We start from the raw sequence: 20798 nt of genomic DNA on the forward strand, positions 1-20798 counted from the left end.
GAGTGAGAGGGGCAGGATCTGGGCTGGAGGAGCTGAGTAGGGTAGGGGTAATTGACTCTGTGGATTGTGCCACTGCTTCTCCCATCTTCTCCTGGTGTTTTCATGATATTGACTTGTCTCTTGGCTGTTCAGCCCTTCTTCTTTTTCTTGACTTCAAATGTGGGTGCATCTTAAGGCTCAATTTTTATATTTCCCTTTACACTTTTTTCCCCTGCATTGCTCATGTTCAGACAGTCATATAGGTGACTTCTGAACCCAAGGCTTTAGCCTCAACCTTTCTCTTGATCTCTAGATCATTCTGCTTTAGGTTTCTGTTTCCAATTAAAATTTGCTATTTAAAATACCTCATTCATTCTCCTGATGATTTACATTTCTGCCAATGGCAGAACCACCATTTTCTTTGTGAAAGTGAAAGCGTCACTTAGTCATGTCCAACTCTTTGTGACCCCCAAGGACTGTAGCCTGCTAGGCTCCTCTGTCCATTGGGATTCTCCAGGCAAGAATACTGGAGTGCGCTGCCATTTCCTTCTCCTTTGTATCTAAGGTCTAAAGGCCTGGAGTCAGTCACATATTTTCAGTGTCAAGATGTTAATTTACTTCAAGCTTCCACCCATCATCCCCTCATCAACTACAGCCCACATATTTCATTCTTGATCAAATCTAACCATAATAAAATATTTCTTTACTTGCTGCCAGAATCAGCTTCCTGTCACCCAATCTACCCCAGTCATACTCTTCACTGATCCTAGCATTGGAACCCCAGAGTCCACATCTGCTCCCTCCACACAGATTTTGTGTTTACCAAGGCTGGTCCTCTCCTGTTCTTTCAGCCAATCTTCTAGTCAGTGTCCCACAAAACATGTGTCTCAGAACTAAACACAACACTCCAACACTGCACAGAGGCCAAGTCTTTGCCTATGGGTTGTGCTTCTAATTAAACACAGCGCACTGTCAACACCCGAATAAACACAAGGTGGCGCTATAACCGCCCAATCACCTGAAACCCTGGGTGTGGCTCACTCGCACCCTGGGTTCAACAGCTCTGAAGCAGGAGTTAGTATCCATAGTTAAAAGACCTGGGCATTGGAAGTTTAGAGATTAAGTCATTTGCCCAAGATCACACAACTAGGAAGTGGCAGAGCTAGAATTCTGCCTAAGTCAGAGTTTGGCTTTGGGGCTAATGTTCTCTCTGCCACATCGCACCACACATGAAATGGTATGAGGCTGGATTTTCCTACTCCTCATCTTTCTGCATTTATTTACTTCGGCGAGTCTTAAGGGGATGGTGACCACAACCCCATAAAGCAGGTGTTTCAGAACCACTCTCCGTGGACATTTTCAGACTATACTCTCCTGCCAGTCCCAGTCAGGGCTTAGCAAACAGCCCTTGTCAATCTCCCTTGCTCACTATGCTCCAGTCATACCTTCTTCGGTCCTTAAACATGTCAAGTTCATTAACATCTTGGGGTCTTGTATACTGCTGTTCCTTCTGCCTGAAATCAGCTAGGCATCAACTCAAGCATCACCTCCTCCTCAAGACCTTCTGTGATTGTCCCAGTGCCTCGGGCAAGTCATGCTCTCATCACCCTGTTGTATTTCCTTTTTAGCCATTTTTCACTGTCAGAAATTATCTTATTTGTTTATTGTCCATTACTCCTTATTAGGATTCTGGAAAAGCAGGGATTTTTAAATTGTTCTCTGCTGTATCCCCAGTGCCTAGAATGGATCTTGGTATATGGTAGGTACTGAATAAAAGCCACGAACGAATCCTCACTGGCACCCTTGGTTCAGTATGGTCTCGCTACATCCAAATCTTCTTACACGGACCAGCTCACTTCTTAGAACACCAGTTCTATTTCCTGTGGCTCTGCTGCCCACAGAACAAAGTCTCATCTCAGGCAGGTTGGTGGCCACCCCTGTGGCAAATGCGCTACCCTCCGCATTGACATGGCTCTTCCCACCCCTTTCCCATCTTTAAGCACACTGCTTTTCCCACTGGCAATGTCTTCGTCCTCTCCACTTATTTAAATATCTAATTTCAAGCCTGAGCTGACCCTGGCTATCAGACTGGGCCTTCCCAACCTCAGCTTTACTGTACATGCTATATAGAGTATGTTTGAATTAGACTATCTATTCCTACTCTTTTAAAATTCCTCCCTGCTGAGTTCTCAGGGTAGGTTTGAGGCAGAGGAGGAAGGCTGGGAAAGGGGGAGGGGTGACTACAGTGGGGAGCGGGTATCAATTCTACCCTCTGGGAATACAGGGGAAAAGGTTTCTCCTGTTCTTTGAGACAGCCCTTAGAAACACTGGAGATAGAGATCGCATTCACTCAAGTCCATGTTGCAGGCAACAGAGCCCCAGTCCCTCAGTTCCCTCTTAAAATGGAGCGCCCAGAATCCCAGGTGGGCCCTAAGGTTCACAGGAGTGGAGGGGACTATCAACTCCTCCCTTCTGGAGTCTATAAATGAATCCAGCCATTTTAACTTTTTAGAAGCCCTTCCTAACTGCTGACTCATTCTGAGTTTGCAATCAATTATTAATAAATATCCCAAATCAAGAAGAACACTTACATATCAAAGTTCATACTGGTCCTTGAAAGAACAAAACGTTTTTTTCCAGACTAGATAAAATCCTCTTAAAATCTAGATTCTGTTGCTCAGAATCTCAAAGAGATCTCACTTCTTTTGTCATTCATGAATTCATCATTTTTTGATTAAAAATAAAAAAGTTGTACAGAACAAAAAGAAAAGCCCTATGATAGGTCACTGGAGATTTATGGAACAAAAGTCTTATATTATTATGAAAAATCTTATCTGATAGCAAAAACACTTTTAAAGCCTCTTCTCCCATATCTGATCAGGACTGACCTTGTCCTCAGAGTACCAGCCAAGCACTGTCTATGCCCAGATATACCCACCAGACACTGCAGTCTGAGAAGAGCGTGGGTTCAGAAGACTCTGGCCAATCCCTGCCGTTTCTGAGCCCCCTCTGCCCTAGAGACCTTCTTGCATTTCTGGGGCATTTCCTCCATGTGTGTTTAGGAGCCTGAAGTCATCTGATATACTGCCATCTCTCAAACAGCAGGTATAACACCATTTATGGGTTTTCAACCCTTTTCCTTTGAGAAGCCAATGGACCAACCTAAGGCTGAAAGTGAAAGTGTCAGTCACTCAGTCGTGGCGGACTCTTTGTGACCCCATGGACTGTAGCCTGCCAGGCTCCTCTGTCCATGGAATTCTCCAGGCAAGAATACTGGAGTGGGTTGCCATTTCCTTCTCCAGGGTATCACCCCAACCCAGGGATGGAACCCAGGTCTCCTGTATTGCAGGTGGATTCTTTATTGCCTGAGCCACCAGGGAAGCCCTAGGGCCACAGACAGCAAATTCCCCATAATCGATCTTTCCTCTGCTTTATCTCCCCTTTCCTTCCAAACCCTCTGAGATCCACCTTCTGCCCTCATCACTCCCAAATGCTGCTTTGGGGATTTTCAGCCTTAATCCTAGTGATTTGTTTTCAGAACTCATTTGTTGAATCTCTTTTTGAAACTTTCTCCTTCTTTGGTTCCTATGACTTCACTCTCTCTTGGTTCCCCTCTATTTTCTTGGCTGATTTTTCTGTTTCCTTTGAGGACTGCTCTGCTCACCCTTCAATCACTGTATTCCCAGGGTTCTGTCCCCTTGTTCCCTTTATAACTCTACACATTCTCCCTGGATGTTCTCACCCACTCATAGCTTCAACTACTATTTTTATTCCAATGATTGGTCTCTCATGGTGGTCTCCTGACCTCCAGGGAGACATCCTTTTGAATCTACCTTCCATTCAAACAACCTGTGATCTTTCTAAAATGCTAATCAAAACATGCCATTACAAACCAAAAAATTCCATTTCCCTAATTAAAATCCTTTAATGGTTCCATCCACATTCTACAATGGCTATACTAAATTATTTGCAGTTTCTGGAAAGCATCAAGATACTCTATGCATTTGTGGTTTGTACCGACTTTTGTATGAGCCTACAGTGTTCTTTTTATGAGTGTCCACAAAGCCTACTCCTCTAACATTTTTCTGGACTGTGCTTAAATGTACACTGTGTTAGCGCTCTTTTGCTGACATTCTGGTTTGTTTGGGTGCTCCTCTCATAGGCCAGTGCCATACAACTGCCACCTCTACAGTTTAATTGTGCTTCCTTTTCTGTTCCCATCCTTCATCAGAATTCCTTGAGGACAGATATTGTCCCTCTCGTCTATCACCAGCACCCACTCAACACAGAGCCTTTATAAAACAATCACTTAAGCGAAATGAAATAAATAGGGAAGAGCTGGCCTAGGAGGCTCAAAGGTTAAGTGTCAGGTCTCAGGTTCTTTGAAGAGTGGCTACAGTCACTGATCAAAGAATGAACTTACTGATGCCCAATGTGGTTTGTCTGTTTGACATTTCTCTTAAACACGGCAAATTCCTTGATGTCCAAAATGGAGCTCAGGCCTTATTCCTTTCCCAGTAAGTCTACTTCTGTGTTTGCAGTCCCTACCCATGTGTCATCATCTTTCCAGTCACCCGGGCTTTGAATCACAATCTTCTGAGTACCTGCTATCCCAATACATCGATCTCTCAGTTGCTGATTTCATCTCCTTGGTGTATGCTTTATTCCCTATCCGCCTCCCCCTAGTATAACTGGAGGACATGCTCTGGACTGGAAAGATGATGGGTCTGGGCTGAGAAACCACTAGTGGTAGAGGTGGGGTGGTTGGCAGGACCTATTACTGATAGAAGGCCATGCATACAACCTGCTACTCTCCAGCCACTAGGCTTCTTACCGTCAGCTTTAGCTCTTGCGTCCCTCTGGGTATGGCTGTTGGCTGGGCTCCCTGGGAGAGCAGGCCCTGGATCCATCAGCTGGGCCAGGGGCCCCTGCCCAGCAGCTCTGAGGCCAGCGGGTGGCATCTCACTGGACTGGGAGCCCTGACAGACCTGGGTGGACCAGGGCTCTGGGCCAACCAGGTCCATGCCTGGCTCCAAGGGCATGGGTGGGAGGCTATGGCTACAGTGAGTGCCCTCATCTAGGGGTCCCACCCTGTCTTGCTGGGCTTCTTGGATGAGTGAGAACTCCTGAGAAGAGTCCCCAGTGCTTGCTCGCAGTGGAGGGGAGCCAGAGCCTGCAGCTTTCTTCCGGCCCTTGGCAAGTTCAGCAAAGGAGGTGACCCGCCGAGGTGGGGAACTAGGCCCAGTAATGGCGGCAGGGACCTCACTGAGGCGCACTGGGCAACTCAACATGCGTTCCAGAGAGCCCAAGCGGACAGGAGGGCTGCGCTCTAGGCTGCGGTCGTAGCTTCGAGAGCGCTGACGTCCAGTGCTGAGGTTGGGGGGTGAAGTGTTGGTGTACACTTGCCCCTCGATCACAGTGCGGCCCATGGGAGCCTCCGCTTCCACTTCAGAGCCCACTGCTTCTTGTTCCTCTGGCTGGACTTCCGGCTTCTGGAACAGGTAATACTCAGAGGGCTGGCTAGGGCCAGGGTCTGGGCCAGGGCCAGGGGCAGGACTGATCTTGGTGTGTTCTTCCGAGCAGCTGGTGACAGAAGAGCCAGCTGGGCTTGGGGAGGACTGGGAGGACAGGTCACAGGTGACAAGTTTATAGTAATTCTGTGTGGCCACAACAAGACGGGCCTGGCTCTGGAAGCAGGCTGTGAGGTCAGCCACAGCTGGGCAGGGCTCACAGTGCGGGCGGTAGGAGTTGCAGTTGGCATCAAGCTCAGGAGATGAGGCATGAGGACAACCATAGCCACCTTCCCTTCCTCCGCTGTCAGGGTGGTGGGACTCACAAGACATCTTCGACTCAGCTGGGGAGGGCTGCAGGTCCAGGTAGAAGGCGCCAGGGTCCGAGTGGCTGTAGAAGGAAGAGTCGCTGCAGGATTGCGGGGCAGAGTTGAGGTTGGCACGGGAGTTGCCGCGCATTTTGTTGTAGAGGGTGCTGAAGGTGACCAGCACGCCGTCTGAGCTGTTGCAGGAGGAGTCGCTCACATAGCCCATGGACTGGTCAGCCGCCTCGGACTGACTGGAGGTGCTACTGCAGCGGCAGTGCTGGGTGCCTGAGCCTGAGCATCTGGGGTTCCTTGGGGATTCATCAGAACTGAGCTTCCATTCCTGGTCAAAGGAAAAGCCAGAGGTGTCACTGGCTCCACCCCCACTGCCACTCCCACCAGGCCCCCCACACTCATCCAGCTCCATGGTCTCAGCTTCCGGCTCTGGCCGGCAGCAGCGGCCAGTGCTGCAGTGCGGGGCATCCAAGATGGTCACTGGCTCCTGTTCTTGCCCTTCCACCACTCCGGCTCGACTACGCGCTGCCCCCCATGGCCTGCCCACTCTGGGGCCAGGCGGTGGCAGCTGGAAAGAGGAGAGATGGAAGGTGGGCTGGCCAGCCCTGTGCAGGTGGAAGGACTGCTGGGCGGCACTGTCACTGATGCTATCCTCATATAGGTCACCAAGTCCTGGCTCGGCCACGCCTGTCTGCAGCAAGAAGGGGTTGTGTCGTTTAGGGGCCCCGGGGCCTCTTCCATCCCGACCCCTGCTCTTGGCACTATCAGCAGACCGTGTAGAGCCCCCTGGAGCAGACTGCAGGCTGCTGTACAGCAGAGAGTCAGCTTGTCCGAGGTCCTGATCAGGCTGGGTGATGCCCAGCTCCGGTGGGCAGAAGGGGTTGGGTCTTGTGCTCCCGCTACCTCCACCTCCCCCTCCACAGCACTGCCTGTCTGGGACTTGGCAGTGCACCAGGGGGATGTGGTGGACGATGAGGGTCTCTCCAGTCAGCTTTGGGGGACTATCCATTCTGGAAAGTTCGAACAAGGGCATCAACAGCACCAGACACTGCCCCTGGAGCCCAGTGGGGCAGAACACATTTCATCAGGAGAGCTTGGTACCTGGAAAGAGAGGGAAAGAAAGGGAACCTAATGTCACCTCCCCGAAGTCAGGGACATGCCCCTACCCATGTCATTTGCAGATAGCGAAGAGCCCAAGAGGAAGAAAGATTCAGTCAACATGGAGCTGGATGACTCAGCCCAATGGGGTACTCGGCCTCACCGCACAAGGCCAGCTCTCGAGTGCCCCCTTCACTGTAAGCTCGCCATGTATCCACTCGAACAAAAAGCTAGGCCCCTGTTAATGCCACCTCTGAAGGTCTGGGGAATCTCAGTGACAGCTCTTTCTCCTCTTTCTTAGCAGTAAACAATGACCAGTCCTGAGTCCAAAAAAAACTATGAATGATGACATAACTAAAGAAAAACCACCTAAGATGCCTGAGAGGGTGCTAGGCAAAGGAGCCACGGAATTATCTTACACACAGCTACAACACACACACTTACAGATGAGGGGACATCACAAATAATACATTAGGTATGCACAGCAATAAGCTACAATTTTGCAAGAAAGGTAATTTTTAATGTACTATATCACTTGATGCCTGTGTCATCTTTGACCCCCTTTCCCCTCCTGAGCCCCAGAATACCTGTCCCACTCTGACTGGCTGTGGGCAAGGGTCCTCACTCTTCCTACTACTGTGTTAGAGCTTCCTGAATAGCGACTGAGTTAGGCAGCAGATTTCTAGTATGGCTGATGCCATCCTCTTCCTTCCCAGTGTGGGGTCTGTTTTTATATTTTTTGTATTACTTCAGCACAACATCAGGTAAGGCTTGAGGCATAATATATTCTTAATATTTAGCTAGCTCAGGGAACAGATCTTCTGAAGTGCCCCAATTCTGTCCAGTTTTAGCTAGAACTTTCCCTCTGAGGGTCCCCTAAAACGTCTTGTCTTCCTGGTTTTACCTCTGATAGGCTAAGGTCAAGTTCTCTACACGGAGCCCATTCTGAGCTTCTCTGGTCTCTTGGCTGGACCATGGCAGGATGGCCCCCCTCAAGTTCTAGTCTCCTGTGCTGTCAAGGTCAGGTCCTCAAAGCCTTCATTTGCTCAGACTTCTCATACCTAATTTCTCCTCATTCATTCATTTCTCCTCTTTCCCTTATCATTCCTGTCATTTTCCTCTACCTACAACGAGTCCAAATCCCTCATTGCCTAAGTTCTTCATCATTTAGCTGAACCTTTATACCACCGATTTTTTAAAAGTGTAACTCATTTAGATCAGAGCTCTTCATATGGAGTACAGTAAAGAGCCAGGCAAGTCACACGTGTTCAAGGACACAGACAGGCAACACATAAAAGGAAAAATTCAAATGGCTAATAAATATGTGTGTGAGGGACACTATTAAAATATGTTATTTGTGTTAAGTTAAATTACATTAAAATTAAAAAGCAAGTATTTACCATCTTTCTTCTTCCTTTCCTTTCTGAGAGGAAGGCTCCTCTGTTAGATTTCCAAGCCTTTGTGTGTTGACTAGGGTAAGGAGTAGACAGGCAGAAGGGCAGAAACCAGAGAGGCTAAATGAGCCACAAGACTAAGAGTTACAGAAGAAAATATGGGAGTAAATTCATTATCTTTGGTTAAGGTCATTATTGGATGACTTCTTAGATAAGATGCCAAAAGAACAAGTGATAAAAGAGAACATAGATAAGGTAGATTTAATAAAAATCAAAAACCTTTGAGTCTCCAAGGGACACGATCAAAAAAGTGAAAAGACAAGTCACAGAATGAGAGAAAATATTTGCAAATTGTGTATCTGACAAGAGACTTAGAATCAGAATATATAAACAATAAACAACTCAACAATAAAAACTATGTAACCCAATTAAAAACTGGGCAAAGAGCTTGAACAGATATTTCTCCAAAGAATACATACAAATGATTAATAAGCACATGAAAAGAGGTTCAACATCATTAGTCATTAGAGAAATAAAAATCACAACAAGATACTACTTCACTCTCACTAAGATAAAAGACAATAGCAAACACTGGTGAGGATGTGGAGAAATTGCAACCCACAAACATCGCTGAGGACATTGTAAAATGGGACAGTCACTTTGGAAAAATAGCCTGGCAGTTCTTCAAAATGTTAAGCATAGAGTTATCATATGACCTAGAAATTCTACTCCTGGGTATATACCCAAGAGAAATGAAAACATGTTCATGCAAAAGCCTGTATACAAATATTCACAGTAGCACTAATCACAGTAGCCAAAGAAGTGGGAACAATCCAGATGTTCATCAACTGATGAACAGATATACCATGGTAAAGATAATGGAATCTTATTTAGCAATGAAAGGAGTGAAGTACTGATATATGATACAGTATGTCTGAACTGCAAAAGGTAAGTGAAAAGAGCCAGTCATAAAAGGATTCTTTGCATGATGTTATATGATTCCTTTCACATGAAATGTCCAGAATAGGCAAATCCACAGAAACAGAAAGTAGATTAGTGGTTGCCAGGGACTGAGAGAGTGGAAAATGGGGAGTGACTGCTAATGAGTGTGGAAGTTCCTTCTGGGAGTGAGGAAAATGTTCTGAGATCAGTCAGTGGTGATGGTTACCTGAGTCTGTGAATAAAACCAAAACTCCAGAGTTTATGGAAAGTGAATTATATCTCAATTTTATAAAAGGGTGAGTTTTATGGTATGTGAATTATATCTTAATAAAGCTGTTATTTAAAAAAAATTTAAATAGGAAAAAAGATTAAGGTTTATGAGAAGATTGAAGGAGAGAGAGGGAAGGGAACCAGTATTAGCAGTGGAGAAGAATGCGTATTTGCACAGATAAGATGAGAACAAGAGAGGAAGTATTGGGATTTTTGTAGAGAGGGATAAAGAGGATTTTTAGGAAATTTTGCTATGAGGTACATGAGATAATTTCCTCTTCACTCTTTCCCATCTCTCTCTTTCTTTGCCAAGAAAACTTTGGGCTCAAATACTGGGTTGGCCAAAAAGTTCGCTAGGGTTTTTCATACGATATTATGGGAAAACCTGAATGAACTTTTTTGCCAACCCAATATATTAATCTATGCCACAAGGATAACAAAAAGATAGGAACACCCTAAAATTCCAATAATAATCAATTTGAAAAGTAGAGAACACAGTATCATTAAAACAATGTTAATTTCCCTATTAGTGACTTGAGAAAATATTCACAAAAGATTAAGTGAAAATAGCAGATTACAAACAATATGTACAGTATGACACCATTATTGTAAATAAATATATGTCTGTATCTGTCTTCGGGCTGCTATAACAAAATACATCAGACCAGATGGCTTATAAACAGCAGAAATGTATTTCTCATAGCTCTGAAAGCTGGGAAGTCCAAGATTAAGATCAAGGTGCCAGCACGGCTGCATTCTGGTGAAAGCCCACTTCTTGGTTCATACCTGGCACCTTCTACACAGATTGTAAGGGACAAGGGATCTTTCTGTTTTATAAAAGTACTAATCTCATTTAGGAGGGCTCTACTCTCAAGACCTAATGTGGAGTTGGTGGAGGAGACACATAGATATTCAAACCAGAGCAATATGCATGGAAGAAAACTTGAAAGCATACACAGTACCAAAAGCCAAGGATGCTCAGATCCCTTAGATAAAATGGTGCCATATTTGCATATAACCTACAAGTGTCCTCCAGTTTACCTTAAATCATCTTCAGATTACTTATAATACCTAATGCGAGTGCTACTTAAATAGTCGCCAGAACATGGCAAATTCAAGTACGGCTTTTTGGAACTTTCTGGAATCCTTTTTTCTTGAATATTTTTGATTCCCAGTTGGTTGAATCTATGCATGCACAACCTGTGGACTTGACAACAAAATGTTAACAGTGCTTATTGCTGTTGCGTGACTCTGGATTATTTTAAATTTTATTCTGTTTCATCTGTATTTTCTAAAAATAAGTGTCTGTTATGTACACAATTTGAACAGTTTTTAAAGCACTTTTTTCCTTTAAGCACTACAGATACTGTTGGTCAGGGCTAGGGGAGGGGACATCCCCCTAAATATAGTACTAGGCTGTCCCAGGGTCCAGGCCATAATTTGAGGCCTGGACTAAATGGAGCACAGAGAACTTTCTTGTACACACAGCAGAAATGTTAGGAGTACCTATGGGCTACGGCCATCACTTGCTCTTCAATGAATACCACCCCCAGCCCCTTTTAATTTTTTTGGCTGCACGTATGGCTGGTGGGCAGAGAAGGCAATGGCACCCCACTCCAGTACTCTTGCCTGGAAAATCCCATGGACAGGGAAGCCTGGTGGGCTGCCAGATGTCTATGGGGTCGCACAGAGTCGGACACGACTGAAGCGACTTAGCAGCAGTGGCAGCATGGCTGGTGGGATCTTAGCTCCCTGACCAGAGATGGAACCCGCACCCTCAGCAGTGAAAGCATAAAGTCCTAACCAACCACCAGGGAATTCCATTCCCCATCCCAATCATTCCCCTTTCAAAGCACCATTTTCAAATATATACACAGAAGAATGTGTCTGACCCATAAAACCACTGACTGGGTGTCATGTACATATTCAAATAAAGAAACATAGCAACTCACCGAGCCTGGTAAGCTGACTCTCTCTGAATCATGGATAAGGCACAAATGGATGTGGAGGGCCATGGAGAACCTCAGGCAGGAGGGCGCTGACAGTTTATTATGTTATGTTTACAGATCTATCCCCAGAACAGAGTCCAGTTCCTTGAGGTCAGAAACTGGGATATAGTCAAACCCTAGTCCCTAGAACCCATGCATAGTGCTTGGAACACAGTAGGCATGGTAGGTTAGTTACTGACCCCTGTTCCACCCATTTTAAAAATTGACTTGCTTGTCTTTTTATTGTTGAGTTGTAGGAGTTTTAAAATTTATTCTAGATGAGTCCTTTGTCAAATACACATCTTGAGAATATTTTCTTAAGTGGCTTCTTCTCAAATGTGGCTTGCCCATTCGTTTTCTTAATGGTATTTTTAATTAATTGGTTTTTAATTTTATGAAGTTCTATTTGTTTTTTTCTTTATAGTTATAGCTTTCTGTGTTCTAAGAAATCTTTGCCTATCCCAAGAAATTTTCATGTTGTTTTTTTTTAAATAATTGTTGTATAGTTTTTGCTTTTATATTAAGGTTGTGCTGCATTCTATTTTAAGTGTAAAGCTCTTTCACTGGCTGATTTCATTTTATTTTACATTTTTGTATCTCTGAGAAAGTCTTACTCTTTCCTGATCGCCACACGACCAGGGAAATCTTGGCAATAGTTTCTCCACAGATAACTCTAGTTCAGCCAACTAAGGTAAAGTTTTACAGGCATCTCACAAGTCTCAGTACTCATGCTTTGGCCCCATACTTTCACAGTTTTTACAAAGCAGTTTTTATGTATATCAAAAGCTTCCCTGGTGGTTCACACAGTAAAGTGTCTGCCTGCAATGCGGGAGACCTGGGTTCGATCCCTGGGTTGGGAAGATCCCCTGCAGAAGGAAATGGCAACCCACTCCAGTACTCTTGCCTGGAAAATTCCATGGACTGAGGAGCCTGGTAGGCTCATGTCCATGGGGTTGCAAAGAGTCGGACATGACTGAGTGACTTCACTTTTTATGTATATCATCTCATTGATCCTAACAACACACTAGAGCAGGTAGATTACTTCATTAAAAAAAAAAAATAAGGAAATCAACACCTAGAAAAAAGAAATGACTTGCCCAAGAACTCTCAGGGGATAAATGACAGAATTAAGACAGAAGTCAGGAATCGTAACTTTTGACCTTTTTTCTCCATCAGTTAGGAATGTAATGAGAATATATGGTATATATGACTTGATTTCAATTACCACAGAACACATTTACTAAGAGCATTTCTCTTAGACTTCTCCCCTGAGAGTGTCATGTTCTATAAGAAGATAGGTTTAATACTGTGGCCCATGAGCTCTAAGAAAGGTGAAGAGAGAACAGTGAGATGGGAGAGTGCATCCCAGTCTCTTTCTGTAACCTGGTGAAATGGAGAGACATGGGAGATGGAGGTGGCGGGGAATAGAGAACCCAGAAGAAAGTGGAAGAATGCACTCAGCTCTAACAGGTGGACAGAGAGGTGGTGGGCTCAGTCAATAAAGTTACAAGGTCCAGAATCCCTAAAATTAGGGAAAGCTTTCCACAAGAGCCCTCTTCCTGGTTCTCATCACAAACAAGTCTCTCTTGGCCAATCATCATAATGCTATTTATTAGTGATCGTTTACTGAGCACTTACACTCAAGGTGATTGACATACAGCATCTCTAATTCCACTATAATCCTTTAAAGTAGACATAATCATCCCCACTTTACAGATGAGAAAACTGAAGCTTAGTAAGTGTAAACAGTTTGCCATAATTATATGGCTGAGATGGATGCAAACCCAGGTCTGCTCAATTCTTAATTCTTTCCACTACAACTGCCTCTCAGAAAATGATCAGGGTCACACCCTCTTCCCAAACTCCCTGCATTTACCCTGCTACCAACGCAGACACGTCCTACTTTTTCCTGGATAGGCTCACACTCTAGTTTCTACTTGAAAGTGAGTGTGTTAGTGGCTCAGTTGTGTCTGACTGCGACCACATGGACTGTAGCCTGCCAGGCTTCTCTGTCCATAGAATTTTCAGGCAAGAATACTGGAGTGGGTTGCCATTTCCTTCTCCAGGGGGTCTTCTGCATTGCAGGTAGACTCTTTACCATCTGGGCCACCGGGACTCACAGTTTCCATTGACACAGTTTGTATTTACCCACTCTACTAGTCTCTGAACCCACAGTCCCTTTCATATTAATGCCCCAGGCTCTAATAACACTCTTTAATCCTACCTCCTGCTCCAGTTTCCAGCTCACATCTCCCTGTCCCATTCACAGTCCTCAATACCCTTTTCCCTTGCACCATAGTTCACATTCCTAGATGCTTCCTGGGAACTAACACCTTCCCACAATTTCCCAATGTATTACCCTACCCAATCACATTTTGTGCAACATGGAACTACTGACTCCTAATAGTGTATGTTTTTGAATCCTCCACCAAGGTGATCAATGGAGAGGGGAATTTAAAGAATTCTTTCTATCTTCTCAGCAATAGAACTCTGGGTAATTCTGGGCAGGAAGAAGTTTAAAACTCCAGAGAAAGGTTTCCCTTGTCTTTGGTCATCAGCATCTTTCTGCCAATCATAGAACCCCTTCCCTCTTTTTTGGCCTCCTGAAGAAGGAGGGGAAGATAGTGATACTCAGCTGTTATTCTCCAGCAATCTGACCTTGACTTGAGGTCTGATGGGGAGCCTCAGTAGGACTGCTAAGCCTTTTCCTGTCCGGGTTCTCTCTTGGACAGGACTGAAGTGGGGAGAGCAGGAGGGTGGATTTGGGTGTATCAACTTATCCTTAGGTCTGTTCCTGTTAGGAATCTAAGCCTGTATAAGAAAGCCAATGATAACAGGTCAGGTGTCCTAGGCATAACATCCTCTCTCTCCCTATAATGTGGAGCCTCCTGGTCAACATTCTTTCTTACTCCATCCTTATCTGTAGTCTCGCGGCTCCTGCAGCACCAGAAGATGTGGTATGTGTGTCTGTGTGCATGTATGTATGTACATGGAGGAACAAGATGGGCTCGATGCTTCCCCTTCCCAGTGCCTGCTCCTGAAGGCTGAGTGGATCCCTGCAGGTCTCCATCATAAACTTACAGGAGCTGTATGGGTGTCTCTTCCCATTAAGCCTTTGTGTCTAGCTCTGACTCCCTCTCTCCTGACCCACACTATAGCAGCTTCATTAGAAATGCTCAGAAAGGGAGAAGGGGATCTTCTTGACAAAATAGCATCAGCCCCAGCCTGTTCTTCCCATCTCTGCACCACAGCCCAAAAGTATGCATGGATGAGCTTGTCTAACGTTTGCTCTCCTGCTCGCTTGCTCGCTCGCTCTCTCTCCCTCTCGGGAAGACAAAGCCAATCCTCAGAAGCCGGGGCCCAAATGTGCTGATCAGTTATTCCAGCGTCCCTGTCCTGCCCCTCCCCCCAGCTCCGCTGAGCCATACCTCTGTAAGGTGCCTTAGCTGAATCCCGAGATTTCTGTTCCGCGGCACTCCGACCAAGCTCTATCTTGACAGTTGGAGCTGAGGCACTGTTCCACAGGCCCGCACAGGGGCAAGTGGGCTGATTTCCTAAGATCTGATTTCTGCTAATACAATGGCATCGTTGCTAATGCAGGGAGGCTGCGCAATCCCAGCCCAGTATCCTTGCCGCTGCCGCTGGTGCTGCGGTGACGTTGCTGCTCCGGGAAGGGGGAAGGGAAAGGAACAGAACAGGCATGCCCACAGTGCAGCCGCTCAGCCTCCCTCCCTGTCAGTCCCTGCGGGCCCTTTAGCCTGGGGAAGGGGGAGGGTAGAGAAGGGAGTCAGCCACAGAGGGCAGGCAGTGCTGCAAGGCGAGAACTCTCCCAGCGGCAAAGAGAAGCCTAGTGAGCTGGGCCCGGCTCCACTCTCATTCCTAGGAGTCTCAGGGAAAAGGTCTGGGAGGAGGCTGGGAGCTTCCTTCCTTCCTCAGGCCCCTCCTTTTAGATCTCAGCCAGAAAACCTCTCCCTCCTCTTTTCACCCACTCTGAATGACTCCTTGTTTTCCAGCCGTTTCCTTTCACTGGGATTCCAGACTAGCCTCAGGGTGGAGCAGCCAGCCGGGGAGGGGGTTCCTGCAGGCCGGGAGGGAGGCTGTGGGGACCAGTCATCACTCCACCAGCAGTAACACCGGTTACTTGAGTTCCTAGACTTGACACTAGGCTATCTAGGGTGTGCCTCTTCAGAGAAATGGGATCTGAATCAGAAAAAAAAGAAAGAGAGACTGGGCCATTGGTAGGCTATACACCGAGTGGTAGTGAGCCTTAGGAGCAAGTTGGCTGCAGGCCCCTTCCCACCACAGGGTCCAGTTCAGCTCCCTGGATCTTCAGAAGGTCTGTTGGTGTGGCTGGAGCAGAATCCTTCCCCCTCTCACCTGCATCAGTGTTTGGTTAGTGCTGAGCAGGGACCAGCTGGGCCTGTGGGGAGGTGGTGTCCATTTGGTCAGGCCAGGGAGCAGGAAGTCTATTTTCCTGGAGAAAGGAAGGCTAAGGGAAAGGAGTGGTTTCCCTCAGGCCACAGAGAGACCTCAGTTCCTTCTGAAGCCCTACAGAGCCCTCCACCGCTTCCCTACTCCACCCTTGTCAGCTTCTGGGCCAGTTCTGTGGGAATCAGGAAACAGTAGAGAAGCAACAGCCGGAGCCAGGCGCCCTGTGAGCAGCAGTGTATCTCTGGCCAGTTCGTGCCAGGGCCGCCCACGGGCATCCCCAAACAGGGATGGTCTCAAGCTGGGCTTGGCCCTCAAGCACTAGCCGTCACAGGGCTCCTTCCAGTATGGACCACTATCTGGACTCCACAGCCAAGCCCTTGGATTTTTAGGCCCTAAAAAGAAGGCTTAGGTCTACTGGCCAGGACCACGTCAGCCACCACTCAGGATCCAGAAGAGATGTCCTTTCTTGCCCTTTATTGTTGCTTCTATTCCCTATGAGACTCAAGTGCCCACTGATGGTATGCTGAGATGAGCTGAGTTAGAGAGAAGTGGCTAAAGATCCCCCAAACCTATCTCCAACCTTGACCTGTTTGAGGGACCATGGCCCCATGATCCTACAAAGCAGAAAAAAGGAGAGAGGGAGGCTGCTGTTCATAAAACTAGCCATGAGTGGTCCCCTCTGGGATGTTGGAAGGTATCACTTTGCTTCTCTCTTCCCCAGCTGGAACAGACCTCAAAGGAGGCTGGATAAGCAGCTGTAGACAGGGGCAAAGTCAATCTCCACCAGTGCTTAGAGCTGCAGTTAGAGCTCTGGACCCAGGGTCTTTGTCCCTTAAATTTCTGTGAGGCTAAGCTGTGCACTGGAAAGCTACTTACTCTGGAAATGTTTCCAGTTGCCTACAGCAGGTAGCTTAACTTACTTTCAGTGCTTAACTTACTTCACCACATCACAGACTACACCATCACCTACTTTCCATCAATTACTGCCAAAGATCTATAAGGCTTTGATGAGAAGATCAATTTTTTTTCTGACTAGAAACAAACTATAAACGCCATCACATTATGAACCACAATGCCTAACTAGTCTTCTCACCTGCAATTTACTTCCTACTTAGTACTGCCAGATTTATTACCCTGAAGTCTTATAAAGATAAGTCTTATAAGATTCAACATTCACTCCTCCTGCCCCTTTTAGTGGTATCCAATTCCTAGAGAATCAAGTTCAAACTCCTCACTTTGGCTTTCAAGTTCCCTCCATCTTGTCTGTCTACTGACTTTCTATCCAACCTTACTTTCCGTCCTCCATTCATGTAGTCCTTCAAACCTGTTTCATAAGCTCTTATACTCAGCTGTCTTTGTTCAGATTCTCCCGCCTGTTACACTTGACTAAACCTATAAGGAATTATCCAAAACCTACAAGGCCCAGATCAACTCCTGCATCAAGTCTACACTGATCACCTTGAAGCCAGAAATGATCTTTGTCTACTGAACTGTGGTTGCAGATTGTTGATTTTACAGACAAGAAAAAAATCCCACAGAAGCCAGGGGGTCAATACGGGCTGCCAATTTCTTATACTGCCAAGTAAGATCATTAAAACAATAACAACAAAAAAACCCTTATATCAATTATTTTCATCATTTCATTAAAAAAACATAGTCATTATTTTCCTCATTTCATTGTATACTGATGCAAACTTCATTGGAAACTAATATCAGTTCATGAGAGGTTTTGATTAAGTAAATCACTTGTTACTTGACATGATTATGCTCTTTTTTTTTGCATATCCGCTTTAATGGCTCTTTTAGATAGCAAAGTCCAAGTTATACTCATCTTTGTATTCCCAATATCCAGAGCTTAAGATAGTATCATTTTTTATTTTGTGTTTCCCAAAATACTAGCAGTGTTTAGATTGTAGAAGGTGGTGAGTCAAAGTCTTGTTGAATTAGAGTAGTCCAAAAAGAGTGAGAGTGTAAAGGAAAGTAAGTGGTGGGCAGATCTGACTCAAAAGGCTGACAGAGAAGACGCTTGCTGTTCATAAGTGGAGGGGGGGAGGTATATTAAAAGAAAGCTTAGCAAAAAAGGAATAACCCTTCATAATCTTGAGTTACATAATGCATTCTTAGACATGATACCACAAGTAAAAGTGACAAAGGAAAAAACAGATAAGTTGGACTTCATGAAAGTTTAAAATTTTTGTGCTTTAAAGAACACAATCAAGATAGTGAAAAGAAAAAAAAGGGGAGGAGACAACTCAAAGAATGGAAGAAAACATTTGCAAATCATATATCTGATAAGGGACTTCTATCCAGAATACATAAAGTACTTCTATAACTCAACAAAAGATATATAACCCAATTTAAAAATGGGCAAAGGATCTGAGCAGACATTTCTCTAAAGGAGACAAATACTCAATAAGCACAAGAAAAGATACCGAATATCATCAGTTATTAGGGAAGTGCAAATCAAAAGTAAAATGAGATACCACTTTTCCCTATTAGAAAGGATAAATAAAAAAGACAGACAATAATAAATGTTGATGATGTGGAGAAATTAGAACCCTCATATGCTGCTGGGAGGACTGTACAATAGATAGTTCAATCACTTTAAAACCAGTGTGGCAGTTCCTCAAAACATTAAACACAGAATTACCATATGACCCAGAAAGTCCACTCCTAGATATATACCCTAAAGGAATGAAAACGTATCTATCTTCACACAAAAGCTTATATATGAATGTTCATAGCAGCATTATTTATAATAGCCAAAAAGTAGGAACAACCCAATATCCATTAACAGATGAATAGATTAAATTAAATGTGGTGTATTCATAAAATGTAATATTATTTGGTAATAAAAAGTAATATAGTGAAACATGCTACAATGTGGATGAACCTTGAAAACATGCTAAGTGGAAGATGCCAAACACTAAAGGCCATGTATTGTTTGACTTCATTTCACCAGGGAAGCCCTTTTCATATGAAACGCCCAGACTAGGCAAATCTATGGAGATGAAAAGTAGATTACTGGAGTGGCTTCCAGGGACTTGGGGAAAGGGAAAATGGCGAGTGATTGTTATCAAGTACGCGATTTTTTGGGGGGATGATGCAAATGTTCTAAAATCAGATTATGCTGGTGTGTTGCCATGCCCTCCTCCAGGGGATCTTCCCAATCCAGGGACTGGACCCAGGCATATTCTTTACCATCCGAGCCACCAGGGAAGCAACTGAATAGTATACTGTAAATGATGAAACAGATATCCGTTATGTCTCAATAAAGCTGTTAAAAACAGAAGCTGCAGCAGTGAACAATGCTGTTAACACCACAGAGGCAGAAGTCTTTACAGGCTCAGTAACTGGGTGGGCACAGAGGTGGCAGGAACTCAGGTGCACTAGAAAACAGAGGGCATCACTGCCATGTCAACCCAAGGATCTCAGACAAAACCCTCTTCCGTCTGTTTTTTTTCAATACCAAAATTCTTAGAAGGATGGACTATGTTAATTCTTTCTCCTTAATTATTTCTTAAACAATCAGAAGTCTGTCTTCTTTTTATTAATACTTGAGCTTTCTAAAAGCAGTTCTAACTTTTAAGCTCATAATATTTAAATTGCCTGACACTTATCCACCCTCTCCTATTGAAACCGTCTTTTTCCTTTGGCTTCCTAGTTTTTCTTCTTAGACCATTCTTTCTTCATTGTTTAATATCACAATACCTGACCTATATTTAAATATAGATTCACAGCAGGGCTCAGACCTGAAATCTTTTCAACCTGAGAAGTGTTTAGCCCTTCCCAGTATTCTATTGATTTCCAAATCTTCATTCTTCCTGAACTTCCAGAATCAAATCTCCAATACCCCATTAGGTACTTCTTACTCCCCCAAATGGAGGGACTTCCCCTAGTGATCTAATGGTTAAGACTGTGAGCTTCCACGGCAAGGGGTGTGGGTTAGATTTTTGGTTGGGGAACTTAGATCTTCCACTTAGCGTGGTGTGCCCCTCCCCAAACAAAAACCAATCAACCAATCAAAAAAATTTTTTTTTAATTTTTCTATTTCAAATTAGCTTTCTTTAAATTACCATTATACAAAATTGAGCTATTTCAAATCTTAAAAGATGATGCTATAAGTTCTGCACTCAATATGCCAGCAAATTTGGAAAACTCAGCAGTGGCCACAGGACTGGAAAAGGTCGGTTTTCATTCTAGTCCCAAAGAAAGGCAATGTCAAAGAATGTTCAAACTATCACACAATGGAACGCATCTCACACGCTAGCAAAGTAATGCTCAAAATTCTCCAAGCCAGGCTTCAACAGTATGTGAACTGTGAACTTCCAGATATTCAAGCTGGATTTAGAAAAGGAAGAGGAACCAGAGATCAAATTGCCAACATCCGCTGGATCATCAAATAAGCAAGAGAAGACCAGAAAAACATATACTTCTGCTTTATTGATTGTGCCAAAGTTTTTGACTGTGTAGATCACAACAAACTGTGGAAAATTCTTCAAGAGATGGGAATACCAGACCACCTGACCTGCCTCCTGAGAAATCTGTATGCAGGACAAGAAGCAACAATTAGAACTGGACATGGAACAACAGACTGGTTCCAAATTGGGACAGGAATACATCAAGGCTGTATATTGTCACCCTGCTTATTTAACTTATATGCAGAGTACATCATGAGAAATGCTGGACTGGATGAAGCATAAGCTGGAATCAAGATTGCCAGGAGAAATATCTATAACCTCAGATATGCAGATGATACCACCCTTATGGCAGAAAGCAAAGAAGAGCTAAAGAGACTCTTGGTTAAAGTGAAAGAGAGTGAAAAAGCTGACTTAAAACTCAACATTCAGAAAACTAAGATCATGG

General features: G+C 44.7%; 1 protein-coding gene across 1 annotated transcript in view; it reads right to left on the reverse strand.

Annotated features, from left to right (window-relative positions):
- RUSC2 (RUN and SH3 domain containing 2) overlaps nucleotides 1–20002 on the reverse strand; it is a 25919-nt gene extending 5917 nt beyond the window's left edge. Inside the window, exons 1-2 of the mRNA XM_010846134.1 lie at nucleotides 14930–20002; nucleotides 4814–6910 (exon numbers count right to left, since the gene is read on the reverse strand). Of these exons, the coding sequence (XP_010844436.1) occupies nucleotides 4814–6842 (2029 nt within the window). The 5' untranslated portion in view covers nucleotides 6843–6910; nucleotides 14930–20002. The remainder of the gene's footprint in view (nucleotides 1–4813; nucleotides 6911–14929) is intronic.
- Nucleotides 20003–20798: the final 796 nt, after the last annotated feature.

The sequence above is a fragment of the Bison bison genome, unplaced genomic scaffold (genome assembly GCF_000754665.1).
Source record: "Bison bison bison isolate TAMUID 2011002044 unplaced genomic scaffold, Bison_UMD1.0 scf7180017864230, whole genome shotgun sequence".
NCBI classification, from domain to species: domain Eukaryota; kingdom Metazoa; phylum Chordata; class Mammalia; order Artiodactyla; family Bovidae; genus Bison; species Bison bison.